General features: G+C 42.6%; 3 protein-coding genes across 12 annotated transcripts in view; 2 read left to right on the top strand and 1 right to left on the bottom strand.

Annotated features, from left to right (window-relative positions):
• Positions 1–11868, bottom strand: part of LOC109398320 (synaptobrevin) — a 58890-nt gene extending 47022 nt beyond the window's left edge. The window contains exon 1 of one of the 4 annotated variants that reach the window (XR_003898668.2): positions 11668–11868. The gene's annotated coding sequence lies outside the window, so the exon portion shown is untranslated. The remainder of the gene's footprint in view (positions 1–11667) is intronic. The other 3 variants (XM_019670674.3, XM_029877648.2, XM_019670692.3) reach the window with 3 other exon arrangements.
• LOC109419701 (chondroitin sulfate N-acetylgalactosaminyltransferase 1) overlaps positions 1–17097 on the top strand; it is a 159777-nt gene extending 142680 nt beyond the window's left edge. For all 7 annotated transcript variants that reach the window (XM_029877646.2, XM_062853896.1, XM_029877645.2 and 4 more), the window contains 3 exons: positions 14004–15291; positions 15360–15508; positions 15579–17097. In XM_029877646.2, the coding sequence (XP_029733506.1) occupies positions 14103–15291; positions 15360–15508; positions 15579–16163 (1923 nt within the window). In that variant the 5' untranslated portion in view covers positions 14004–14102 and the 3' untranslated portion in view covers positions 16164–17097. The remainder of the gene's footprint in view (positions 1–14003; positions 15292–15359; positions 15509–15578) is intronic.
• Positions 2455–27977, top strand: part of LOC134288597 (uncharacterized) — a 385031-nt gene continuing 359508 nt past the window's right edge. The window contains exon 1 of the mRNA XM_062853898.1: positions 2455–2975. Within this exon, the coding sequence (XP_062709882.1) occupies positions 2640–2975 (336 nt within the window). The 5' untranslated portion in view covers positions 2455–2639. The remainder of the gene's footprint in view (positions 2976–27977) is intronic.

The following is a 27977-nucleotide window of genomic DNA, read 5'->3' as shown; positions in this document are numbered from 1 at the left end:
ATACTCAGCTGCTGGATGCCAGAATAGACGCTGTTTGAGCCGCACCTCTTTGGTGAACAGACGCTCGAGACGTACCTCCTCAATCTAGCTGAAATCAGAAGGACAACAGTGCCCAGGCTGCACTACCAGCTAAGCACACAACTCTTAGCTGGCGGTCTTTGCCATCGCTTGGCCCGTGGAAGCATGAGGTAGGAACTTGTGAAAACCAGAGCTATGTTGGACGCTCTCCTTTTCGACGCAGCTCGTTTTGAAGTGGAGCGACCGCAACATTTTTGAAATTTATGATTACTTATGTTGAAGAATCAATGTAATTCCTATGGCTTTGCGATAAGAGATTACGTTCAGATAAAGGTTCTGATGAATTTGTTAAATCTCATTTTTAAGAGCACGGATTCGGCATCCAGAAAACGCGCAGAGATAAAAACGCTTATCAATGATCCTACTGTGAGCAAGCAATCAGTAGTATTTCGACTATGTGTGTAGGGAATCACGCCGCTTGGGCGGTGGCTTCTATTTTCGCCTGTTTTCCGCTATAACTCAGTCAAATTTGAACCAATTGGCACAATTTTAGGAATGCGGTGAGATAGGTATAGTATCTACCCGTGTACAACATTTTAAGTCAATTGGTTCTAAATTGACTGAGTTATAGTGGAAAACAGACGAATATAGAAGCCACCGCCCAAGTGGCGCGATACCCTAGATCAAATTAAGGGCGCAATGATATCCTGTCCCCAACGCCAGAAAAATAAAATGCTTATATCTGAACCAAGTCAAGCTTCATGACTAATCGGTGTTTCGAGAGAAAAACTGGATATTATCGGTTTGGCAAGATGCGTCCTACGCTGACGTCTAACAAATTACAATAACTTAATTAACAAAACCCAGATGTAGGAGAGGTTATTCTACCATGAATCAAACCCAACCGGTTTGCGTATTTCCAACAACTGCAAAATAGTTCCGTCCTGTTGCAGTCGCCAATGTATCGAGGAAAAAGCTGCAAACTAATTATCCATAGTTTTCCTAATTGTCTGCCAGCCTATAGGATGCCCACCAGGCAGGTGCATATGAGCTTGCCCGAGTTGTCTCTCGGCAATAGCAGGGGACAAAACACAAACTCATTCAAACAAATTGTCCCATTAAGGCTTATGTCTAGTGGAGCGTGCTAGGGTGGGTCTGGGTCAAGCTACCCAACCATGGTCGACGATGTGTATCTTCTTTCCTAGGTCTATTTGCCTTTCCGGCAAAGCTTGAGGCTACGATAGTGATCCGGAGAAAGAATGAATGAGCCTAATAGAGAGGCGGACCCACATGAGGTAGAGAGGTTGTTTTGCTCGAGATAAGACATGTTTGTGAACTAATTGTACGTACACTGGATCAAGCGGTTATCACAGTGGGTGGGTGGCTACAAGAATGATTACATTGAATGCAATTGGGATGAAAATGTTCCTCCAGGTTGCAGGCCTGGGCGACTTGAATTCGTTCAATATCGAACTTACAATCAAGAACAATCGATTTGATTGACTGAATGAAGCGTGAACAAAACGCGTTCTCGGAGCGCAATTTCCATAATTAATTCGATTGATTTACCAGCCAGACCTAGTCCCAGTTGAAGCGAGAAACTCCACAATTGATGATCATCGAAACGTGTGCATGCCACCGCCCGTCTGTTTCCGATAGTGTGCGCGCGTGAGAGCCAACAAATGAATGTAGACATTAGGGTAAAGCTCCATCAGCGTAACACAAATGCCCATCACGTAACAATTTACGCCAACGAAACGAATTCATTACTTTGGGTGCTCCTTCGTCGTTAGGCGTTGCCTTGTTAGCGATACATCACCGCAAGGGCTAACGAGGAGATGCTGCTAGACCGGATGTCTGGAAATTGAGTCACATACGAACCGCAAGCTGTGGTATATCCCTTCTTTACTTCCGTTCTTGAGGAAACGCATCTTAACCGGCAGGGTTAATTGGTCTCGTATGCGCACAGTAAATCGTGCAATACGAAATCTCATTTTCTAGGAAATATAAAAGCGTTTTAATGAATTTGTTTTACGATAATCATGTACGGGGCGAGGGTAAAACGTAGAAGCACAAAATACGCTGGGCAGTGTATTGATATCTACCCAAAATTTTCAGAAGAATTCTTTTCAAACATCATCTGCTCAATCAATTACCAAATTTACAGTTGGAAAACACTTGATGTTACCCCTTCTAGGGTGTTAAATTAGGCGTACCACACTGTCAGATCGAATGTCGAATAGACCCCAACATCTTTCTAGAGTTAACATGTGTTGTCTTGAAACAATCAAGTTGATGAAGGTTATATTTTTAAAATTTATGTTTAATTTTAATAAATTATCGCCGGAGAAATTATAAATAAATCAATTATTGAGCCACTAGAGATTTCTTCAAATATCAAATAGAGGAACTTAGGTACGTAATTTTTGACTGTTTTGTTTCCTTCGTCATCGTTTTTTTTTTTTCAACGTATTGATTTTGAAATTTTTTACACCTGGAGATCACCACAGCAGACGGAATCTCAAATCGACCACGTTCTGATTGACGGACGGCACTTCTCCGACATTATCGACGTCAGGACCTATCGTGGCGCCAACATCGACTCCGACCACAATCTGGTGATGGTCAAACTGCGCCCAAAACTCTTCGTCATCAACAATGTACGATACCGGCGACCGCCACGGTACAACCTAGAGCGACTGAAGCAATCGGATGTCGCCTCAGCATACGCGCAGAATCTCGAGGCCGCGTTGCCAGACGAGGGCGAGCTCGATGAGGCCCCTCTAGAGGACTGCTGGAGTACAGTGAAAGCAGCCATCAACGATGCAGCCGAGAGCACCATCGGGTACGTGGAAAGGAATCGACGGAACGAATGGTTCGACGAAGAGTGCAGAACGGTTTTGGAGGAGAAGAATGCAGCGAGGGCGGTAATGCTGCAGCAAGGGACTCGACAGAACGTGGAACGTTATAAACAGAAGCGGAAACAGCAGACCCGCCTCTTTCAGGAGAAAAAGCGCTGACTGGAAGAAGCGGAGTGTGAAGAAATGGAACTGCTGTGTCGTTCCCAAGAAACACGGAAGTTCAATCGCTCAACGCATCCCGCAACGGCTTCGTGCCACGAGCCGAAATATGCAGGGATAAAGACGGAAGCCTCTTGACGGACGGACGTGAGGTGATCGAAAGGTGGAAGCAGCACTTCGATCAGCACCTGAACGGCGTGGAGAACGTAGGCACGGGAGCCCACGGCAACGGAAGGAACGACGACGCCAGTGCAGCGGAGGACGGAAATGAACCAACTCCCACGCTGAGGGAAGTTAAGGATGCCATTCACCAGCTCAAAACCAACAAAGCAGCTGGTAAGGATGGTATCGCAGCTGAACTCATCAAGTTGGGCCCAGAAAAGTTGGCCACCTGTCTGTATCGGCTGATAGTCACGATCTGGGAAACTGAACAGCTACCGGAGGAGTGGAAGGTTGCCCCATTCACAAGAAAGGCGACCATTTGGAATGTGAGAACTTCAGGGCGATCACTATTTTGAATGCTGCCTATAAAGTGCTATCCCAGATCATCTTCCGTCGTCGGTCACCTAAAACAAATGAGTTCGTGGGAAGTTATCAAGCCGGCTTCATCGACGGCCGGTCAACAACGGACCAGATCTTTACCATACGGCAAATCCTCCAGAAATGCCGTGAATACCAGGTCCCAACGCATCACCTGTTCATCGACTTCAAAGCGGCATACGACAGTATCGACCGCGCAGAGCTATGGAGAATTATGGACGAAAACGGCTTTTCTGGGAAGCTGACTAGACTGATTAAAGCAACGATGGACGGTGTGCAAAACTGCGTAAGGGTTTCGGGTGAACTATCTAATCTAGTTCATTCGAATCTCGCCGGCGACTGCGCCAAGGTGATGGCCTCTCATGCCTACTCTTCAACATCGCTCTGGAAGGTGTGATGCGACGAGCCAGGCTCAACAGCCGGGGAACGATTTTCGCAAAATCCGGACAATTTGTGTGCTTTGCGGACGACATGGACATTATTGCCAGAACATTTGGGACGGTGGCAGAGCTGTACACCCGCCTGAAACGCGAAGCAGCAAAGGTCGGACTGGTGGTGAATGCCTCAAAAACAAAGTACATGCTGGTAGGCGGAACCGCAAACGACCGGATCAGTCTGGGTAGTAATGTTACGATAGACGAGGATACTTTCAAGGTGGTGGAGGAATAAGTCTACCTCGGATCCTTACTGACGGCTGACAACAACGTGAGCCGCGAAATTCGGAGGCGCATCATCAGCGGAAGTCGGGCCTACTACGGGCTCCAGAAGAAACTGCGGTCGAAAAAGATTCACCCACGCACCAAATGCACCATGTACAAAACGCTAATAAGACCGGTGATCCTCTACGGGCACGAGACATGGACCATGCTCGAGGAGGACCTGCAAACAGCAGTTGTGGCATCGCTTTCCGCTTTTGTTCGGCCTTGGTGGTTTGTGTGGGGTGGTGCGTGTCGGTGTGGGTGTGTGCTTTGTGCGTGTGGTGCATACGGCTTCAGCAGGGTGGTTACTTGAGTAGTGTGGGATAATTGGGTTTGGGACTGAGGGGGTCGTCGTTGATAAGGCCGACATCATTGAGTGCTCAGTGTTGGCATTTGTATTGGTGACAATTTCTTCAGCCTTAAGATCTCATTTATACCACGCACAGACTTTTGGGAAGAGGGAGTACTTTGTAATGCAAGAGAGGGATTTTAACTCTGTGTTACGGGTTGGGCGAGGTCATGCAGATAGACTCAACCCAGGTGACCGTGCGGCTCGGACAGTGATGCATGAATGAGTGCGGTGTGGGTGAGGTGCGCTGCCCTGTGGGTGCAGTTGAGTCCGGGTTGGAATGGAAATAGACCCTTCTCTACTCTAGGTCGGTTTCGGTTGTACGGGCGGGGTAGTGTTTGTCTTATTTGTGACGTGTTGTGCTTGTGCGTGATTTGCGGCTCGAGCTACGTGGTTGCTTGGGAAGTATAAGTATTGTGCTCTGTAATCTAGATTTTAGTTTTAAGGTGAAGCTAAGGCTGGGCTGTGCCTCGGATTTGTTGGGCGCAGGTTGGGAGAGCTGGTGGCAGTTTGTGCTGGGGGGTTTGCTCGATTGGTTATTCACTGATGGTGGCCAGTCGATCGACTTATCGGCGCTGCCTGTCATTTGGTTCTTGGGGTTTGTGCTCTCGAGGTTCGGGGCGTTGCTTCGTTGTATCTTCGCTTTAATACTAATATTCCTTGTTTGATTTAACTGACTGTTTTTACAGTCGTTAAACTCATTCTATTTCATAGATTGCCAAATTTAAGGGTAGTGGTTCAATAGGGTGTTAGCAATCAGAGTGGATTAGAACGAGTTGGCGTCTACAATACACCAACACTAACACACACACTCCAATACTTACACGCACACATGCACCTACAACTAGCTGTAAAAGACCAGTGGGCGGGACAATGGTGCCTATCCAACAGTTAATTACGAAAAACTCCTCCTAGATCTACTGGACTTTGGTTTTGATCGGACGTTCATAATTGGCGACTACAACATCAACGTAAACAGTACCCAACACAGTTACAACGCTATGAGCCTGCATGCTATTCATAGCACTTTCAATCTTACCGTTCTCCCAACGCCAGCTACTCGAATCACGGACACGACCTCAACCACGATTGATCTCTTAGTAACCGATTCACCACACACCGTACGAAGAGCCGGAACGGCTAGGGTTACCATATTGTTCACACATGAAAAGAGTACATTCAAGAATTCTTATAAAAGAGTACAAAAGAGTACAATAATCGAGTAAATATTTATTTTTTTCCGATTAAACATTGTTTGACACTCTTGAAGTTTTTGATATTTAAATTCTGTAAACCATACTTGGCACCTAAAGGTAGATAAATTTTCTAACGAAGTGTAAAACTAAAGTTGCGTCTTCTTAAATAATACATCACTGGATAGTTATTACAGCAGTTTCTAATCACACATTTTTTCAGTATTCATGCCAACTATTGACCAATCCAAATACTTGTGTGTAAGTGATTTGTTTTCATATTTCTTTCGTTAAGAATTAGCGAGAACTGTCATTTATTTTTATCTCCCGTAGATGAATTTCGTGCAATAGATTTCGTAGAACTTTTTTTAATGTTTTTTTTTTCGTGAAACGGTCCTAGTGTGATGGTTGAAACACGTGACGCTTACGCCGACGACCTAGGATCGAATTCCAATCCCGACAAACTCGCAGAATGTGAGTTCTTTCTTTGGAAAGGCTAAAATCTCGTTAATACAGATTGCAAACTTCTTTTATGAACTCAATGGAAAATGTAATTTACTCCTTCGTTCAAGACAGTTTAAAAACTTGAGCCTACTTTCAAAAGCAAACATATTACAGAAACGAAATACTTTCATTATTATTTACCCTACCGTTTATTACACATCAAAGTGAAGCCATTTTTGCAAAACAAAATAATAAACGACAGTTTTGACAACATTTTTCAGCAAGGAGCAAATCATTATCTGAATGAGTTAGTGTGATTTCGATGGGAGAAAGGGAAAATAAAGACGTCATTTCTTCTGCAGATAAGACCTATCGTTAAGTGATTCTAATTTGTTGCATACTGATTTTTTTTACTATTTTAAAAATTATTTTGATTGATATGTATATTTTATCGAAAAAAAAGCAATTTTACAAAAAAAGAGTACAATTGGGCCCATTGCACCAAAAAGAATAGTACGTCCAATTTTTGCTGAAAAAGAGTACATGTACTCTAAAAAGAGTACGTCTGGTAACCCTAGGAACGGCGCCCGCCGGCGACATCTCCGATCATGAAATCGTGTTCCTCATCGCCGATGTACATATTCCACCTGCAACGCCTGTACGAACTACGGTTCGAAATTTCCGCAGAATCGATCCCGTTTGCCTTCAAGCAGATTTCCTAGCAAAAGACTTGGATCCGTTTTATCGGTCTAGGAACATCGAAGTCAAATTTCAACTTTTAACATCCGCACTCTAATCACTTCTCGATCAGCATGCCCCTGAGAAAACCATTACCATCAGGGATAAACGGACACTCCCAGCTAAACAGCTTTGGCACAACTTGAAACGAGAAGGAGTCCACAACCCGTCTAAGAATACGTCAGAAAACGAGACCATTGATGCTAACCAGCTCAATCGGTTCTTCGCCGAAGGTCACCACTCTCTCCGGTCTCCGGATCATGCCGCCTACGTTGATCAACAAGTGGAAGATCGTTGCCAACGATCAATCCATGTTCATCCGACGTTTAACTTCAGACATACTGATGTGGACACTGTGTCTAAAAAGATGTGGGAAATACACAGTAACGCCACTGGAAGCGACAACATTCCTGTTTCGTTTATCAAAATGCTGTCCCCGTTCATTCTTCCGTTGCTTATGCACCTGTTCAACGCCATAATTGATGCTGAAACCTTTCCTCAGTGTTGGAAAAAAACAGTGGTCACACCTATCCCGAAATCAACCAACCCCACCGAAGCAAAAGATTTTCGACCGATCAGCGTGCTCCCGGCGGCATCCAAAATCCTCGAGAAAATCCTTTTGGATCAAATCTCCGATTACCTCGAAGCGTCTGACCCCTCTCTCCTCGCAAAACACCAGTCCGGTTACAGGAAACACTACAGTACGACCACCGCTCTGACCAAGTTGGTGCATGACATCTATGCCGGTTTCGATAATAACTGTTGTACGGTTATGGTATTGGTTGACTTTTCTGTTGCCTTCAACAGTGTTAACCATTGTCTACTAAAGAGGAAGCTCGAACGAGAGTTCGGACTCTACTTCAGCCTGTAACCTTCTTGATTCGTTCCTTAACCGTAGGAGTCAAGTTGTTAAAGCTGGAAATGTGTTGTCAGACAAACATGCCCTCACAGACGGCACACCACAAGGGTCCTGCTTGAGTGCACTACTCTTTTCGCTATATATTAATAGCCTTCCAAATACCCTTCTTTGCAACTACCACCTGTGCGCCGATGACCTCCAAAATTATGTGACTGGACCCATCGCAGAAATCCATCGTCTGATAGCCCAGATAAATGCCGACCCGGCAACAATCGAACACTGGGCCACCGCCAACAAACTAGCTGCAAACCCCAAGAAGACGCAAGCTATCATCGTGAAAACTCGGTCACAACGCACCCAAACATCGTCTTCTGCAATGAGACAATCGTACCTATGGACAGAGTCATCAATCTCGGCCTCCATATGGATAAGCATCTCAAGTGGTGCAACCAGGTGAACGACGTGATCGCAAAGGTGTACGGGACACTGCGGACCTTTCGAAGGTTCTCTTCGGTACTACCTGCCGAAACACGCCGTAAGCTAGTGCAAGCCGTAATAGGGCCCTATTTCACGTACTGTGATGTTGTCTATACCCCGGGACTAAGTGCAGCCTTGAAAGATCGACTTCACCGTTGTTTTAAATCTGCAATTCGTTTCGTACACCGTCTGCGATCACGAGACACTACGGCAGCCGTAAGAAACTGCGTATTTGGCCGAGACTTACATGTCAACTATCGTTACTGAATCTGCTGCTATATGCGTAAGGGAGCATCCAGACTACATCCAACAACACCTACAACATGGCCAGATGCAGCGTAGCAGAACTCTCATCGTCCCACCACACTCAACTCAACTGGGAAGGAGTGTACTTATTTATGGTGTCAGCGTATGGATCAGCCTTCCTCTGGAGACCAAAATGAAGCCCACCTTTAACGCTTTCAAAAAATCTCTATAAATCTAAGAAACTTGTTAACTAAATGTGCAATTTTTCAGATCTCAGTTTAAAAGTTAAAGTTCTAGTTTTAAAGTTAAGCTTTTCAATATCCTTCAGTAAACACTCTATGGTTGTTTCCTTGTCCTTAATGATACTGTACTGTAATAGGATCCCGTAATTTTGAAAATAAACTATTAAACTATTAAACAGTTGTAGGTGGGGTGTTTGGCTTAGCTACATGACTTGGTGCGGCAAGCCCATAAACATCAATTGGTAGACGTATTGCCTAGTGAAAAGACAACGCAGATGGGCGAAAGCCAGGGGATGCGTTGATAATAGCAGAATGGCAGATAAGGTACTTTATTTGTAGTCCGTTCAAAGTCTAACACCGTACATCAAACCGTTTTTAAATGGATTTTGTTTTAGATTTTATAGAGATTTTGAAATCTTCCCCTGTGTTATAGGGATAGGGATTTTTCAAAACATCATCCTTTCTCTTCTTCTTCTTCTTCATGCAACATCAAATCACCAATTGGCAGTGAATCAAAATTCAACCATCGCGCAACAATAATGACAATGTCGCAACCTGTATTTGTTGCGACAAAGCAACCCATGCGACATAAGTTTGTCCCAACTTGAAAATAATGGGATTAACATCGTACACCACGAGTTTAGAGATTTTTAAGCCTTGCATTGCGATTTTCGAACGGTCACTTCGAGTCGGTAAACACTGCAACTCTGGTGAAGCTCTATCATCAAACAGTTTCGACTTTGGATTAGTAATAATTGATTATTCACGAGTTGAAAAGTACGCAACAAATTCAGCTTCCGTTTTGTCTGCAACAAAAAAATTCGAGATCATGTCATTATCTGTTACCAGTAGGGATAAAGAGTAATCGTCGCACCTTCTTTGTTGCTTGTTTTGTGCCTCTTTTGTCTGACAATTCTCTTCACTGCCAATTGGGGATGGCCTCTGTGAAAGAAGGCTAATTAACATTAAGTTGGTTTGACCCTTTGCTTCCCACGATTGGTCTGATTATTTATTGTCTAATTTGCACTATAAAACGAAAATAGTTGTGGCTTAAAACTAGTTTTCAGCAATGATAAGCTATGGAGGCAGCTGTCTGTGGAGTGGGTGGACCATGATAACATCTGATCAAAATTTGTAGTTCTATCATTAAATTTTTAGAGTACACAGAATGTCGTATAAAGTACTGCAAAATTTAAATGAAATGCTACAATGCATCATATTGCAGTATTGAAATGCGTTCCAGTTCGCTGAACTTGTTCGCCCTTGAGACGGTAGAAAACTACACCGCCCCTAAGGTCAATTCCATATAGGGGTATCTGGGGTAATACGCACTGTCGAGGCAAAACGCACCCCCTTTGTTTTTCAGGGATTATCGGTTTTAGAGCTTTGAAACCTTATCAGTCTCATAGAACGTCTTAATAAATGAGCATCTGGAAAATTTTACATATCTGCGTTACGTAATTAGTGAGAAAAATGAATAAAATTGAAAAGCACGATTCTGATGTAATTTTCCCGATCGTTTGTCGAATGAGTTGATGGTGAAAATCAACCAAACATCTAATGCTGTTCTGTTTATTCAGTTCATTGAGGACAATGCTAAGCATAGAAAAAATAACTTTAACAGTAATCTACGTAAATTATATGTTTTAAACTATTTTATTTTTTGCTATTTATTGGGGCAATATGCACTCCATTGGTTGGGGCAAAACGCACCTATAGAAAAAAAGCTGTAATCATATCTATGCGTGCTCTGTAAGTAATCACAAACAAAATTGAGCTATTGTTTGTCTTAAAACCTTATAAAACATGCATTTTGTCTAAGAAGTAAAAAGATTTCTAAACTCGACGGTGCATCTTGCCTCAATGTTGTGGTGCGTCTTGCCCCTTTGTTTGAGTGCATCCTGCCCCATTGTTGAAGTGCATTTTACCCCGAGCAAGGGTGCATAATGCCCCGCATAAACATACGAAGCTGTAATGTTAGTCTTTACAAAAAACGTTATTTTCAAGAACTGAACTGTATTAAGGCTGAAATTTTGATTGGTTTCTCTTAGAATGAAAGTATATGCAATGAATGCATGCATTAAACCAATAAATTATTGCCTTTTTATATGCATTTGGACGCATCTTCCTTAATTGGTGCGTATTACCCCAGAATCCCCTATGTATGTTTTCTGTCTTTCATTGCTGAATAGCGCCCCCCAGAGAGAGTAATTGGTACAAAGATTACATAGCGGAAGAAAAGCACACCATAAGAAAGTTAGACACCATCCAAGCAATTAGTAAGCAGATTAGCACTACTAACTCCTGTAGCCGCCAGCTTGCTGGTCGTTCAATCAAAGATACCGCGCATCCAGTATACAATAGCGCTCGCGGTGACTCATCATCCGAATGGAAGCTCGTCTAGTCGCGATGATGAGCTCAGTCAGTTCTTATTCTATATCGTGGTGAAGTTGAAATTTTTCTTACATCAATACACGAAACACACAGTGTAAAGAGCACTATGTAAACATTGAGAGCTTTTGCCTGATATAGGTAATGATTGACGCATTTCGATGAACCCCCGAATGGACCTGTTGCACCTCTAGTCGTTTCGCGTTTTATCTTTTCGCGCGATGCAATGCAATCACATCTAAATTCTAGCCTCCCGACATATTTGCAGTTACTAACACACATGACTCTCCCCAGCACATCTCGCGCGGAAGACAAATTCCATTGCGGAATCCGATGGGAATTCGAACGGTATTTAGTGACACGTAAAAACGGCATTAGCCAGAGCTTAGTGACTCAATCGGCTACTGTTCCCATTCGCCCCGGAATTTCACCCCCTTAGGCACGAAACTTACCGCAGCGGCTGACGATCAGCTAAATGCAACAAAAACTGCACTAAATCCTGGTGAAACTGGACACGGACGAACGATTTTTCCAATCCGGAAAACACGAAATTTCCGACTTCGACACTTTTTTCTTCCTGCGTTGCTGCACTGGCGTGATGGTGACGGACGACGACGACGACGACGGGAGGAGTCTTTCTTTTTGATGTGAAATCGGTTTTGTTTTGACAGCTGCCGTCAAGAAAATGACGACGCAAAATTGAACCGGTTGGACCGGTTCGGCGCATGCATGCCTGCGCATTTTGCGCTTGCGCTGTGGCACTGGATTGCAGTCAGCGAGGCGCGCGTTGATCGCCACGGAATGCGCCGTTTAGGTATGCAACAGGTGAATCAAACACGTGTTTGAGTCGTTTGAGTGCGATGTATACGGGACACCGTGTTAATTTGGCTATCTTCCGTCTCTTTCATCATCATTACCCTCAAAACTTTAACGATGCAAATCTCAGGTTCCAGAGGACTGATCTAACTGAAAACTTAGTCGATTGTTCATCACATGTAAGCATACAAACGATCAAATTTTCAACTCATTTGATTTAGTAGAACTCGAGATTTGCATCCTCAAAGTTTGAGAACAACGATTGATTAGAGACTGTATATATAGAGACACGCAAAGACGACTTCTTTTAATTGTTGTTCTTCTTCTACGCCAGACTTTGTTTTCATAATTTTGCTGGCGTGCTCGATAGGTAGCCGATTTGACAGTTCGATAGGTAGATTTGGTTTCACTCTTTGCGGGACTGTGTTATAAACAGACTGTACGATTGATGATTCTGATGATGCCCCGTAAAGCATTCCTATCAAAACTTTGTTTGAATTCCAAACAGAGCTTCATCCAGAATTTCCTGCAGATTTGTCCATGAAAACTTGTTAAGATTTGTCCAGTAGTTGCTCGGGAAATTCCCGACGGGAATGCAGGAGAATTCCTTCAGGATTTCATCAAGAATTTCTTTAGGAATTCATTTATGAGCTTTTCGAGAACTCTTTCAGTTGTTCCTTGGGAGTTCTTCTGGGAGTTCTTTGCAAATTCCTCCAGGAGTTCACTGAGATTTTTAAAAGAGTTTCTCCGGAATGCCTCTGCAATTGCTCCTGGAGATCCTCGCAAATTCTTCCAGTATTTGCTAGAGAATTTCTCCAGGAGTTCCTCGAGAATTCCTGTAGAACTTTCACGAGAATTCTTCCAGAAGTCCATAGGGAACTCCTCCTGGATTTTCTCGGACATTCCTCCAGGAATTCCTCGGGAATTCCCCCAGGAGTTACTCGGAAATTCCTCCAGGTGCTTGCCGCGAATTTCTGCAGGAGTTCCTAGGATTTTTTCCATGTAATCCACGGAATTTCTCGAGAAATTGCTCGGGAATTTCGCCAATAGTAGTCCATGAGTTCCTCGGGAATTCTTCCAGGAGTTTTTCGGGAATTTCTCTACGAGTTCCTCGGAAATTCTTCCAAGTGTACCTCGGAAATCTGTTCAAGAGATTCTCTGGTATACCTTCAGGAGTTACTCGGGAACTTCTCCTGGAGTTCCTAGAAAATTCCTCCATGTAATCCTCGGAATTTCTCCAGAAGTTATTTGGGAGTTCCTCCTGGAGTTCCTAGGAAAATGTTGCATGTATTCTATTGCATTCCTCCAGGAGTTCCTCGAGAACTCTTACAGGAGTTCTTCGGGTAATCCTGCAGGACTTCTTTGGTAATTTCTTCAGCAGCTAAAGAATTCCTGCTGGAGTTCCTCGGGAATTCCTTTAGGGGTTCATCGTGAATTCCTACAGGAATTACTCGGGAATTCTTAAGTTCTTCAGGAGTTCTTCGGGTTCTTCTTCAGGAGTTCCTCGGGAATTTCTCCAGGAGATGCCAAGGAATTCTTCGAGAAGTTCATCGGGAATTCCTGTGAGAGTTCGTCGAAAATTCTTCCACGAGTTCCTTGAAGTTTCTTCTCACAGTTCCTAGGAAATCGCTTCAGGAGATTCTCGGGAATTCCTCCTGGAGTTTTTCGGGAATTCCCCCAGGAGCTTCTCGAGCATTCCTTCAAGAGTCTCTCGGGACATCCTTTTGGGGTTCATCGAGAATTCCTCGGAAATTTTTCCAAGAATTCTTCAAGAATCATCTACACGAGTTCCTCAGTAACTTTTCCAGGAGTTCCTCGAAAATCTCTGCAGGAGATTCTCGAGTATACATCCCTCGTGGTTCATTATTCGCCACCACATGCCACGTGTCTGAACAGCCTATCACTGGCCAGCACTGGAAAAGACACCCCACTTATAATAATTCTGTTCTATCTCTCTTTTCCTTCTTTCCAGAGTGCACAACTCATTATCACATGCCTCCCCCTGTGACGACATTCGCCTCAACTCGATGAGCCCCGGCGTGGCAACAACCGCCGAAGGAACGACGTTAGCATGGTTCGCATGGCAGGTTCGAAGCTGTTGGCACGACTACTGCTACTGATCTCATCGGTCACGTTGGTATCGCTGCTGGCACTGACCCGCTGCGGTCTCGGTGGCCTCATCGCCACAGAAAACGGCTTCTCGAACGGTGCAGCGGCCCTCAACGGAGAGCGTGCTGGCGGTGCACCGCAAGCCTTCGGCGTCGGCGGAGATGAAGAGTACGCTGCTGGTCCCGGTTCGGGGATTCGAGAGTCTTCCGCTGCGCTACCTGCGGCAAGCCGTTTCACGAATGATGAACAGCAGAATGGGTATCTGCAGATGTTGCAACAGCGCGAAGAGGAGAACCTCAAAGAGGTAGCGAAGCTGACGGCCGAGATCAAGGCGCTCAAGCTGCAGATCTTGCAGATGAGGAACGCTCAGCCGGGGGAACTGCTTCCGAATGGGAGCTTGAGCAGTGGAACGTTGAATTCACCGCAAACACCAATCATTCACGATTGTTCGGCATTCATTCGACGGCAGGTCGGATCTGCGGAGATTCTCCATGGGCTTCCATTGAACAACGAGTACGAGTTGATTCCCTTCAACCATTTTACGTTCAGCCGGGTGTACCCGATCGAGTTGGGATTGGGGAAACGAGTGGTGGAGAAGCCCATCGGGTACAAGAGACGGGACATTCTAGGGGCGTTGAACAAAGCGATCGAGACGCTGAATCGGAACATAACTGCAAACATGATGAAATACACGCTGGACGACTTCACGGAGGGTATCTACCGAAACGAGCCCACCACGGGGACGCAATATGAGCTATACTTTCGTACGAAAGAACTCAACAAAAGCGCTTCATCCAGCGGACAGCATCACGATCACGGCAACCACGGGACGACCAAGCTGATCGTGATGAGGCCGTTCGCTCCGCTGCAGACGATCCAGATGGAGGCCTTTCCGAAGCAGCAGGAAAAGGAACTGATCCATATCATACTGCCTTTGTCCGGTCGGACGTCGACCTTCCAGAGCTTTATGGACAAATACGTGAAGATCGCGCTGAAGCACGACAAGCGGGTGCACCTGACGGTGATCTACTTCGGCGAGGAGGGTCTGTCGGAGGCGAGGTCGATCATGAGCCGGGTGATCGGTATGAAGAACTCCGGAGGAAATTCGTCCAATCTGAAGCTGTTGGCGTTGAACGAAACGTTCTCGAGGGGTGAGTCGTTTGGTGGATTGCTGGAGAAGTTGTGGGACTGATTGGGATTTCTTATTGTTTTTCAACAGCTAAGGCTCTACGAGTTGGTGCTGAAAAGGTGTGGAGCAGCAATGTAAATAAGGACAAAGACGTGCTGCTGTTCATGTGTGATGTAGATATAGTATTTAGCGCTAAATTCTTAGATAGATGCCGATGGAACACTAAACCGAATCGAAAGGTCGGTATATCCCATCTTTTCAGAAGAACTTATTATTGAAATCTTTTCATTATTTTTCTGCAAATGACAGGTTTACTACCCGGTGGTGTTCAGCTTGTACAACCCGCACGTGGTGTACACGTTGCAGGGTAAGGAAGTGCCTCCGGAAACGGATCAGTTGCTCATTTCGAAGGACTCCGGTTTCTGGCGGGACTTCGGGTACGGCATGACCTGCCAGTACCGGTCCGATTTCCTTAAGGTGCGTGGTTTCGACGAGGAAATCATCGGTTGGGGCGGTGAAGACGTCATGCTGTACCGGAAGTACGTGCGATCGCACATCAAGGTCATCCGGGCGACAGATCCAGGTATTTTCCACATCTGGCATCCCAAGATCTGTACAGGTGTGGCAGCGGGCCAGAAACTTTCCGTTGATCAGTACCGGGCGTGCATCCGATCCAGGGCGTTGAACGAAGCGTCCCATGCCCAGTTGGGATTCCTGGCCTTCCGGGACGACATCGTTGCCAACGAGGGTAAGATTTTGAGCGGCCTGAAGCTCGGAAACTCGAGCAAGGTGAATCAGAAGGTTAGTAGAAGTGGCAGCGGCGGTGGTAATAAGACGAGCAAGGACTCGGACAAGAAGCTTACAACGACAGATCACAATAAGAAGAGCACATGATCTTTCATGATACAGCATCAGGAAAGTATCTGGCGCATTGAATTCTAGGTTAGACCATCTTAGTAGGACCAACAGCTAAATAGACGAAGCGCGACATAGGTTAAACAAAATCAAATTCCTGATGTTTGTATAAACGGGCTAGTCGAATAGATCAAGTGAATTTATCACACCTTTCTTTAGTTGATATTAAGTTTTCAAGACAAGTTAAATTGTAAATACATTCCGTAGAAAGAAAATATTTCTCCTTCCTAAGAATTAGGATTCCAATTGAAATGAAGACTTTTAGATCAAATTTAGAAATCAGCCAGAATTTACCAAACTGCTCAACCTTTTGAATAGAAACAGATGAACGGGAAGTAAAAAGTGTTACGGTCACTGATCAGAAGGCAATTAAATAATTTTTCCTCGACACCTCCACCTACATCGTCCGAATATGGACGAGAACGCATGACGAATGGTACGCGTATCGTTCGTGATTATCTTCAAACTGCGGGCGTGCAGAACGATAGCCGCGGGACGGTCCGGAAATGATCATTGGTCGAGTAAATAGAGCGATGACAAACACGTTCGTTTGTTGGAGATCATCCGTGGCCATTAAATACAGTTTTTTTTTATCGGCACCAACGTGCGTTATCTAGTTTGTAATTTGTTTGTAAGTGGGAAAGTACTTTTCAGTGACCTGAAGCGAACCGCGTTGCTGACATTAGTTCCATTGCCAAACAGCAGGTTCAGCGAAGAATGCGAGCGATTATGTAAGAGTTTAAATTGGAAGAGATTGTTAATATTTTGAACTTAGGTTTTTTGAAAAATCAGTTAGATTTTCTTGTGGTTGGGACGATTTATCAATTGTAAATATGTACGAAGTCGTGAGAAACTAATGAAAACGTCATGAAAACCGATAATAATAATTACTTTTGAAGTATTAGAAAGTTTACGACTTGAGATATTGACTTCCATTGTTGATGACGTCCATTGTTTTCCCCTGTAAGTCACGATCAGAAGATCGTGATCATGCCTTCTCAAAAGCTACCGGCTATATAAAGGGATGCGTACCCAGCTGAAATCATCACAGTAAGTAAAGATCAAGGAAAGAAACGACCAACTTACAAAAAATGTCATCAAAAGTGGTCCTTCTCGCATCAGTTATAATTGCTTCTCTCTTCCTACTCGCGGAGGCAAACGATGGCATCAAGCTGACAGAATTTCAAAGTCCAGAAATCCGGAATCCCGCTAGAGTTCGATCTTCTGGATCGTCTGTACATTCACCGCAACCCCATCAAGAAGGTCCAGAACCGCAAGTTCCGGAACCAGAGGGCCCGCAACCGGATATTCCGGAATCAGAAGATCCCAAACCAGAGGGTCCTTCAATTTCCGAAAGTCATGCCGAGGTTCACGAATCAAAGTAAGAATAAGAGAGTGTGTTGAAACAAAGATACAGATGAACAGACGTCTCATTCCATGAAACATTTTTGGTTTTATCGTGGTTTTAAACCACTTAAAAAAACGAAATTTACTTTTAACAGCCGTTATAAAACATTGACAGTCAGAAAAAGAGTAAGAGAGTGTGTTGCGTTATACTACTCTTATACGCAGAAATGTCCCTACTTTATTGCAGCTTCATTTATTCTCGGGAATGGGAATGGGAAACGTCTGTTTGTCTGTAAATGATTACTTGGCGAATTACTATATTTTATAAATGCGTTTACCTTCAGCACAAATGTCGAAACAGAACAGCAGCGCATCGAAACACCACAACAATAAATACACGGTATATCAACAAACAGGAGCAGCAACTAAGTATTGACTAACCATCCTAAATGATATATAACTATAATCAAATGTTTAATAAATAGCACCACTTCGCACCGCATTTTAATTTCCGTTATTACTTTTCGTTCATACATTCAAAACTCTTGTGAGAGAATTACACATAACAACACGAAAAATATCTTTTTTTTTTTAATTTAGCATTTTTTTATTTGCCTAAATTTTTGCATAGCCATTTTTTCATATAACTCTTATTGAGTAAAAACTATCCCTTTAATACGGTCAATGAAAAATGGTACAAATTCAAATAAAAAAGGTGTCTTCGGGAAAGTTTTTAGGTATAGTGTCTTTCAAATATCCATATTGTCTGAGAGAAGGTCAAAAATCTGTATATCTGGCATCTCTGGTACAGGGACGTCCCCCAACTACAGCCAAGTAATGTTTCAATTATTGAAGAAAGCCTATTTGCTAATATTTTCATCAATAATTTGTAATCTTTGTTGAGCATACTAATTGGACGGTACTTGTTCAGTACTTGGGAATATCTCCCGTAACTCTTCCAAGAACTCCTCAAGCGATTCCGCAATGAATTGGTCCAGGGAATCCTCCACGGCTCGCTCCAGGAATTTCTTCAGGAATTCCTCCAGAGATTTATTAATGAATTTCTTCAGAAATTCTTCAAAAACTTCCTCCAGGTACTCCTGCAGGAATTCCTTCAGAAATTCATCGAGGAGTTCAGATATCCCTCCAGATTTTTTTCCAGTAAGCCTCATATATTTCTCCAGAAATTCCACAAATCATTCCTTCAGGTATTCCTCCAATAAATACTTCTAGAATTCCTTCAGAGATTCCTCCTGAAATTTCTTCCAGGATTTTTTTTAGGAATGTCTACCAGAATTCCTCCAATATTTCCTCTAACGGTTCCTCCATGAATTGCTCCACGGATTCCTCCAGATAATCTTAAAGAAATTTCTCACGGAACTCTTTCAGGAATTCCTTGGGATTTTCCTCTAAAGATTTCTCCACGGATTCCTCCAGGAAGTTCTCCAGTAAATTCTCAAGGAATTTCTTCAGGTATTCCCCCAGAGATTCATCCATGTATTTCTTCAGAAATCCCTCAAAAATCCTCCAGAAATTCCTCCACAAATTTCTTCAGGAATTCCTCCAGGGATTACTCCATAAAATCCTCTGCGCATTTCTACCAGAATTCCTCTAGAGGATCCTGAAGGAATGTCTCCAAGAACTCTTCCAAGAATTCGTCCAGGAATTCCTCGAGGAATTCCTCCAAGGAACCCTGAACGGATTCCTACAGGAAATTCTAAAAAAAATTTCCAGGAATTTCTTCAGGAATTCCTTCAGAGATTCATTAAAAAAAATTTCAAAAATTTCTTCGATAATTCTCCAAAAAATTCTCCAGGAATTCCTTCAGAAACTCCTCGAAAAGTTCCTCCAGACATTCCTCCAGGAAGCCTCATATATTTCTCCAGAATGTCCTTGAATAATCCCTCTAGTAAATACTCCAGAGATTCCTTCAGTAAATACTCCAGGAATTCCTCCAAAACCACCTCTAGGAATTCCTCCAGAGATTGCTCCTGAAATTTCTTCTAGAAAAAATCCTCATGGAATGTCTGCCAGGAATTGCTCTATGGATTCCTCCAGAAATTTCTAAAGACATTTCTCCCAAAAGTCTTCTAGGAATTCCTCCTGGAATTCCTCGAGCAATTCCTCCAGGATTTTCAACAGGAAATTCTCAAGGATTTCTTCAGGAATTCCTTCAATGATTCATCCATGAATTACTTCAGAAATTCCTCGAAAATTCCTCCAGAAATACCTCCAAGAATTGCTCCAGCCCAGTCAACCAGTGATCGTATAAGATGTTGCACAAGATGTTAAACTGGAGGCCATATGCGTACATTTTACATGCGCCTAAATGGAGGCATGCACGCATATGGCATCCACTTATTTGATTACTGGTTGACTGGGAGGGTTCCTCAAAAAAAACTTCTAGAAATTTCTTCAAGAATTCCTCCAGAGAATCCTGAAGGAATGTCTCCTGGAACTCTTCCAAGAATACTTTCAGGAACACCTCCATGGATTACTTCAGGAATTTCAACAGGATTTTTTCTAGGAATTCTTTCAGAAATTTCTTCATGGATTCCTCCAGGAGTTTCTTAAGGGATTTTTCCAGAAACTCCTCCACGGATCCTCCACATAATCCTAAATCAATTTCTCACGGAACTCTTCTAGGAATTCCTCCAGGGATATCTCCATGATATTCTCCAGAAATACCTCCAGAAACACCTTGCGGAATTCTTCCAGGGATTGCTGCAGGAATTCCTCCAGGAATTCTTCCAAAAAATTCTATTGGAATTTCTGTCAGAATTGCTCCAATATTTTCTCCAGGGTTCCTTCCAGGAATTCCTCGACGGATTCCTCCAGAAAATCCTAAGGGAATTTCTCCCGAAACTTTTCTCTAGGAATTCCTCGAGGGATTCTTCTGTGGATTCCTCCAGAAATTCGGTTCAGGAATTTGTTCGAGAATTCCTCGTGGAGTTTCTCCATACATTCCTTCAGGAAGCCTTAAATATTTGTCCAGTAATTCCTTAAAGAATTCTTCCAGGAATTTTCATAAATATTCTTCCAAGAATTCATGAATGAATTTCTTCATGAATTTCTCCAAACATTTCTTCTGGAATTTCTCCAGAAATACCTTCCGGAATGCAAACAGGGATTCCTCCAGGAATTTCTCTAGGAACTGCTTCATGAGTTCTTCAGGTATTCCTCCAGAAATTCCTCCAAGAATTTCTCCGGGAAATCCTCCAGGAAGCTTAAAATAATTCTCTAAAAATACCACAAAGAATTCCTTAGGGAATTCGTCCGGAAAATCCTTTAGAAATTCCTTCTGAAATACTTCCACGAATTTTTACGGACACTCCACCAGGAATTTCTGCAGGGGTTGCTCGAAGAATTCATTTTGGGATTTCTCCAGAAATATTATCACGGAATTCTTCCAAGAATTCCTAGAAAATTTCCTCCAGGGATTCGTCCACGGACTTCTACAGGATTTTTTTTCTGGAATTTCCCCAGGAATTTCTCCAGAAATTTCTCCTGGGATAACTCCAGGGATTCCTCTAGTTATTCCTCCAGAAAATCATCTTAATACTTCTCCAAGTATACCTCAAGGAATTCCTCTAGGTATCTAGAATTCCTCCACAAATTTCCCCAGAAAGAAACTCCCGGAACTATTCCAGGAATTCCTCTAGGAATTTCTCGAGAAATTTCTTCAGGGATTCCTCTATGGATTTCGCCAGGAATTTCTCCAGGAATATCTTCCTCAAAAACCCCTCTAAGAATTCTTTCAGAAATTCCACGTTCCTCCAATCATCCCTCCAAGAAGCTGCAAATATTTTTCCAGAAATTTCTCAAAAAGTTCGTTCAGGAATTCCTTCAGAAATTCTTCCAGGAATTCCGGCATATTTTTTTCATGAATTTGTCCAGAAAAAAACCTCTAGAAAATGCAAGAGGGATTCTTATAGGAATTTCCCCTGAAACTCCTCCAGGAATTCCTCCATGGATTTATCCTGTGGTTCCTCTAGAGATTCCTCCAGGGATTAATTCTGGGCTGCAAAATGGTGAGCCGATAAAGAGAGCGTTCCTTTAGCGATTCCTCAAAGGGTTCTTCCAGATTTTTTTCCAAAAATTCTTCAGGGATTTCTCCTGAAAGTTCTCCAGGAATTCATGCTGGAATTTCAGGATTTTCAAGGATTCATTAAGAAATGCATCCTGGAATTCCTCCAAGTATTTCTCCTGAAAATCCTCCAGGAATTTCTTCTGGAATGCCTCCACCGTTTTTTTAAGGAATTCCCCCAAGAACATACAGAAAAACTTGTGGTTAGAAGACACAGAATGTTGCTAATTGACAAATTGAGGGATGAATTTTTGAAAAAAATCGCGTTCTGGTGGGATTCGAACCCACGACCCCGTATTCGCTAGACCGGTGCTTTAACCAACTAAGCCACAGAACAGGGGATAATTCTGCGGAATAGAAAGCCAAACTGAACCCGAGCCCTCACCATGAACATTCACTTTTTCAAGAACCATCTCTCTTTCGGCTTAGATGTCAATCCACAACACAGCCTCGTTTGTGCCCAACAACTACAAGTGAGAGCGAGTCGAGTCAAGTACAAGACACTGAAGACGACCTTACAGTTGAGGTCGAAATACGTATCTGTCAAAGGATGCAAATTCTTAGTGGAATTCAAAGGAACCGTACTTAACCCGATTTTCTTTTATTTACAGATATTCCCCTAACAAGCCCAGGTTAATCATCATCATACCTGAGCGTTTAAATCCCCAATGATGATCTTGACGTCGTGGCTTGGGCAGCGGTCGTACTCGCGTTCGAGCTGCGCGTAAAATGCGTCCTTGTCATCATCAGTACTTCCGGTGTGTGGGCTGTGCACGTTTATTATGCTGAAGTTGAAGAATCGGCCCTTGATCCTCAACCTGCACATTCTTTCGTCGATCGGCCACCAACCGATCACGCGCCTCTGCATGTCGCCCATCACTATAAAAGCTGTTCCCAGCTCACGTGTGTTGCCGCAACTCTGGTAGATGGTATGATTACCTCTAAACATTCGCTCCATGGATCCTGTCCAACACACCTCCTGCAGCGCTACGATCCGAACCCGCGGTCCTTCAGTATATCGGCGAGTATGCGGGTGCTCCCGATGAAGTTGAGAGATCTGCAGTTTCACGTACCGAGCTTCCAATCGCAAGTCCCTTTTCGTCGCTGTGGTCGTCGCCATTGGTATCGGTTCGCATTCTTCTCTTGCTGATTTTCCGGTGCTAGTCGTTTTTACGGCTGGCTCACAGGGCCTGACACCAACCCACTAACCCAGGGAGCCGGGCTTACCTTCCCGGAAGCTACGGGTTCTGCATTGGCATTTCCTCCAAGTACAGTGCTAAATAGCTAGGCTCAAGCGCCAGTCTTCGCCGGGGGTGGTGTTTTTAAGAAAAATGCAATATGAACTCAGGAAATCATACATTTTTTTTCTTTAGATGGATATATTCTGTTTCACTTGTATAAGTATTTTTTTAGGTCAGAATATGGTAACGAAAATCTTTTTTTTAATCTAGTTCATGAGGCTCAAATCTTGGCTCACGTTTGCGGAGCCGCATATCATTTTTTGTATGCTCTTTACAAATACGGCAGGTTTTTTCTCTTCGTCATGATATGCTTTTGTCGGCTAAAGTGCATGAAACTAGGCCATATAAATGGCTTGTTTGGGAAAGATTTAAGTTGAGACTAATTTAGAATTCAATAGGCTTCGAAAAACCTTCCATGGCGAAGAGAACAAAACGGCCGACAATCCCCTATTCGAATACACTTTTCCTTCTCGTAGGCGTTGGCTGAACGTCTGGAGCTGACTACTAACTGTAAAATTTTACTTTACCCCTTGCTATAACAAACCAGCATAGTAATACCCTTTGATACATTAACCCTTCTTTGGCATTAGGGTCATTTTTGACCCAAACCGTATACTACGTCGGCGAGCTGCTGTCATCATGATGCAAATGGAAGGTTAAATTAGATGGGCAATTTCATGTCGGAATATAGAAAAGCGATGGTTTGAGTTTGCCTCTGCCTTTAAGCGTGCCGAGCATTATACACTTGAGAACGTCTGAAGTGGTTTAATCCTCCTAGGATGTTACATACGTTATATGCAACTCTATAGATTAACGGCTAATAATAAAACGAGTTTTATTATCATTGAATAGCTAGCTAACTTGGAAAATAAAACCGTTTCTATTCGCAGTACCCAGGTAATAACTGTAGTTTGAATTTGTAATTGAACATACTGAACACCCTGTATTTTCAAATTTAAAGACACTACACACCGTCTTCAGCCAGAAGCTGTGCAGATTGAAAATAACTCACACTAGACAACGGACAACATGCTACTGGTATTCCCTGAGACATCTTGTTTTTTTTTTTGTATGGACGAGATTTGATTTTCTTTAAAATTAAAATCAATTGGTATGGTATCAATTGGTATGGAATGAGCCTCAAATATCTTTTTTGAATGTTTAAAGCGGAAATGTTTTCATGAATTAAGTTTTCAAAAAATCTCGACATAAATTGCTACAGGAAGTAAAAGCTATCTTTTATTAGTTTTCACGAGAAAAAGTTAAAATTGTTGTGACATTTAAGCCAGAAAAATTCAATTGAATCATTCAGAAGATTAATCAGTTTCAATCAACGTGAAAATTTGGCTTAAATACTTTTTACAAGATCCATTCTACTTGTTCAGATATTTGCGCCTTTTGTGTTCATATTTGTTGGAAGAAATAAAAATTTAACATGGATTTATCAATTTCAAGTATTGTATTGTACAACTTTATTGTGCTCTATCATCACTTTTTATAAAATCTCATATACAAGCAGTTAAATTGATGTTATTGAAAGCAGTCCCGTGCACAGAAGTGGTGCCAAGGAAGGGTTTTTTCCCTATTTCGGCAAAAGACGGAGGGGCGCCTAGTGTATGAAACGTCGTTAAGGGGGGTGGTGGTTAGATTAAAAGTGCAAACAAAAAAAAATCATGAAAGTGCATTTTTTGGCAAATGACATTTTTAAGATGCCTAGTATGCGGAATAGGAATCTTGAGTCCGGGACTATCCCGAGAATTCCGGGACGTTCGGTAACTTTATCTCTATTTTAACCTAAAGATTATTTTCACCTAAAGAGTTCATTCTTCTCTCACACTTAAGGAATCCAAGTTTAGTATGGCAAACACAGAAGAAAACAGCCGTAAACCTTGAAACTTCTTCCTAAAAATTGTATCGCTCAGTTTACAAAACGGGCTAGGTGGTCTAGTGGCTATCGCTTCTGATTCATATGCAGAAGGTCCTGGGTTCAATCTCTGGCCCGTCCCTTTCCTCCTACTTTGTATCTTTCTATATACTTTCTCCCTCCTCTCTACATATAAATCTCATGTATATTCATATGTTCATAGCAATCGCTAGAACAGAAACGGGTTGAAAAAACCGTTTCCCTTCCTTCCAAAAAACTTTCACAGCACAGCAACCTGACGTAATAGGCGCCATTGTCGCCTAAAAATGGAAGATCACCAACGCTCACACACTGAAGATGCCTGCTAGTCCCCGGCAGATATCTCTTGGTTCCTTGTGTGAGTGTAGCTGGTCTGGCGATGCTGGAGTAGCATCTACGGGCGGTTCATCAAGCTCAAAATTCAGGCCAAACATGTCTAAAGGTCCTATCTGCAGAAGAGAGGCTCTCTTTGCTTTCTCTCTCTTTCGTTAATATCTCAGCTGTTTATTTGAATTATGATTGTCTCCTTGCATAGAACGATGGTCAAAACAGTCGTCTTTTGATTTTTACTGCAAAAGTAGTTGAAAAGTGTACCATTACATTGCAATAATTGAAAGAGAAAGTGAAAAAAGAGAGCCTCTCAAATGCAGATAGGACCCATTGAAATGTTTGGCCTGAATTCTATCGCTCAGTTTACACTATCCCCATCTGGTGAGCATTCTTCACTAAACATCGTTTAGTGCAACAAGTTAGTGTGAAACGATGCACGTGCTTTTGATTGTGAGGATTTGAAATGATCGGTAAAAATGTAATCAATTAACATTGATAGTAGTTATAACTCTGTTTGGCTGTGCTTAATGTCTTCAAATGTCATGTCATTGGAATACACATTGATTTATTTATTTATTTGTTTATTTATTTATTTATTTATTTATTTATTCATTCATTTATTTATTTATTTGTTAATTTATTCCTCTAACTTTTCGAACCCGATATCAATGAGTGTAATCCGCTTTGTACCTTTTAATTCCACTCTCTGGAAAGAGTTAAAAGGTCAAAACTGAAAAGAGAATCAGGTTAACTATTGTTCCTTTTAAATCCACTAAGAATTTGCATCCTTTGACAGATACGTATTCCGACCTCAACTGTAAAGTCGTCTTCAGTATCTTGTACTTGACTCGACTCTTATCTGTCAATGGATACAAATTCTTAGTGGAATTAAAAGGAACATTGGTTAACCTGATTTTCTTTTCGGTTTTGTACCTTTTAACTCTTTCAGGAGAGTGGAATTAAAAGGTACAAAGCGGATTACACTCATTGATATCGGGTTCGAAAAGATAGTACAAGACAAATTATCATGATTGGTTTACCCAAATGTTATATTTATCCAACTTTTTCAATGAGGAAAAATTTACCAATCTTTCAGTGCTTTTTATCTCGAAACCATAAACGAATGGTCATTGAACTGGCATTCTACCTCTCGCTAGCCGAATCCAGATTGTGTTCAACCTTTATATCTTTTTCGGCAAGTCATCGTTAGCGGTGGCCGGCGGGCGGCGACCAGACCACTCGGGTGATAAAAGAGGGGGCACTTTTCAATTTTCCGGAGATATGGTTCGGGCAGGAAACGGTAAAAAGTCGAACCGAACTGCTACTGTCCGGACGGACGGCGCGGCGGTGCCATTTCAAATGGAAATAATTAAATATTCAAATGCCTCCCACCGAAACGGAAGCCCCACGTGTACTTCGTAGATATAAGAGGTAAAAGGAATCTGCCAAAATGGTCCGGGTGGAAAATTAACATAACGTTGAAAAGAACACACATGCGTAGCACATATGTAGAGTGTATATGCAAGGTTAAGTGAGTTAAGCGTAGAAAAAATCAAGCGATACCGGCAAAAGAACGGAAATGAAGCCATTGTCCTTTTTAGCGTGTGATACCCAGCCAGATACCAAACAGAAACGTAGCTACGTAGAGCTTTCTGCCGCGGGGGTGTGATGCACCGAAGCGTGCAATTCTTAGTTACCATCAGTGCAACACCTCAGCAGCCAGCCAGCCAGCCAACTAGCAGCGATGTCATCGACATTTGTCTCCTCAAACAAATAAATCATCACGGCAGGCAGGTCGTTGTTCTGCGACTCTCAAGAAGCGGCCATTATCGGAAGCGAACTTCTCTAGTCTACAACCGTGACCAAAGTACCTACGTCGCCCATTCTGACTCTATACCTAGCTGTTCTATGTGCACAAGTAAGTACCTACCTAGGAGCTAGAAGGAGAATTTTCGCTCAAGCAGCTTAATTTTCATAAAGTGGAATATTTGCACTAAGTGGCTCCTTTGTTCTCACGGCCTCTTTAGAACAACGAAACGACTATGCCGGTGATGGCAGCGTGATGTTGTTGAACGCCTCTTTAAGCGGAACGGGAATCGTTGAACTCATCCTCGGAAAAGCTTTCAGTAGATTGTCAAGGAAAGTAGAAATGAGCCATTGCACAATGATCCCAAAGCCGTATTCAGCTGGACAAAATTTTTATTATGAAATTAGACGCTCTCTTCAAACTATGTGCGTGCATGGACTTATGCTTGATCAGCTTGGGTGCCCCACATAGGCTTTTGTTCGTACATAACTTTTCAAATATTGTCCATTGCGAAGATTTATAGATTCCAGTGCGAAAGAAATGATTCAGATAATTTGATTTACGCAAATGATTTCCGCGCAGGGGTCTAAGCAGGTGGAATCACCGCATTATTATTTGAATTTTTATTCATGAAATTCACATAAAAATATATTTTTGACACTTAATGTCTCAGAATGTCGCTAGTAAATTTTCAATCTTTCAGTATTTTTTCTAGGCCCAACTGTCTCTGTGAGCCTCTTATTGAACTTTAATGAGAGACTGCTGAAAATGTCACTTATATCTACAGTGTATACAACGATTGTCCGTACAGCAATTTTTTCCTCAAATTGTTTATTCAAATGTTCATAACGTTTTTATACTTCAATCAGAAATGATGAAATTTTGACCAATCATAAAGCATATATTAAAGCTTCATTTGTAAAATTTTGAGCGAGATCGAATAAGTTTTCTGAAAGTTATAGAACTTTTTTGAACCAATCTTTAAAACATTATCTTAATATATCTTAATTTGTACTTATAAAACTTTTACATGTTTTGTTGTGTTACAGCTTATACCTAAGGCTTTCATACGCAGCTT

This window comes from Aedes albopictus, chromosome 2 (assembly GCF_035046485.1).
Source record: "Aedes albopictus strain Foshan chromosome 2, AalbF5, whole genome shotgun sequence".
NCBI lineage: Eukaryota > Metazoa > Arthropoda > Insecta > Diptera > Culicidae > Aedes > Aedes albopictus.
This window is presented reverse-complemented; position numbering and strand designations above follow the sequence as displayed.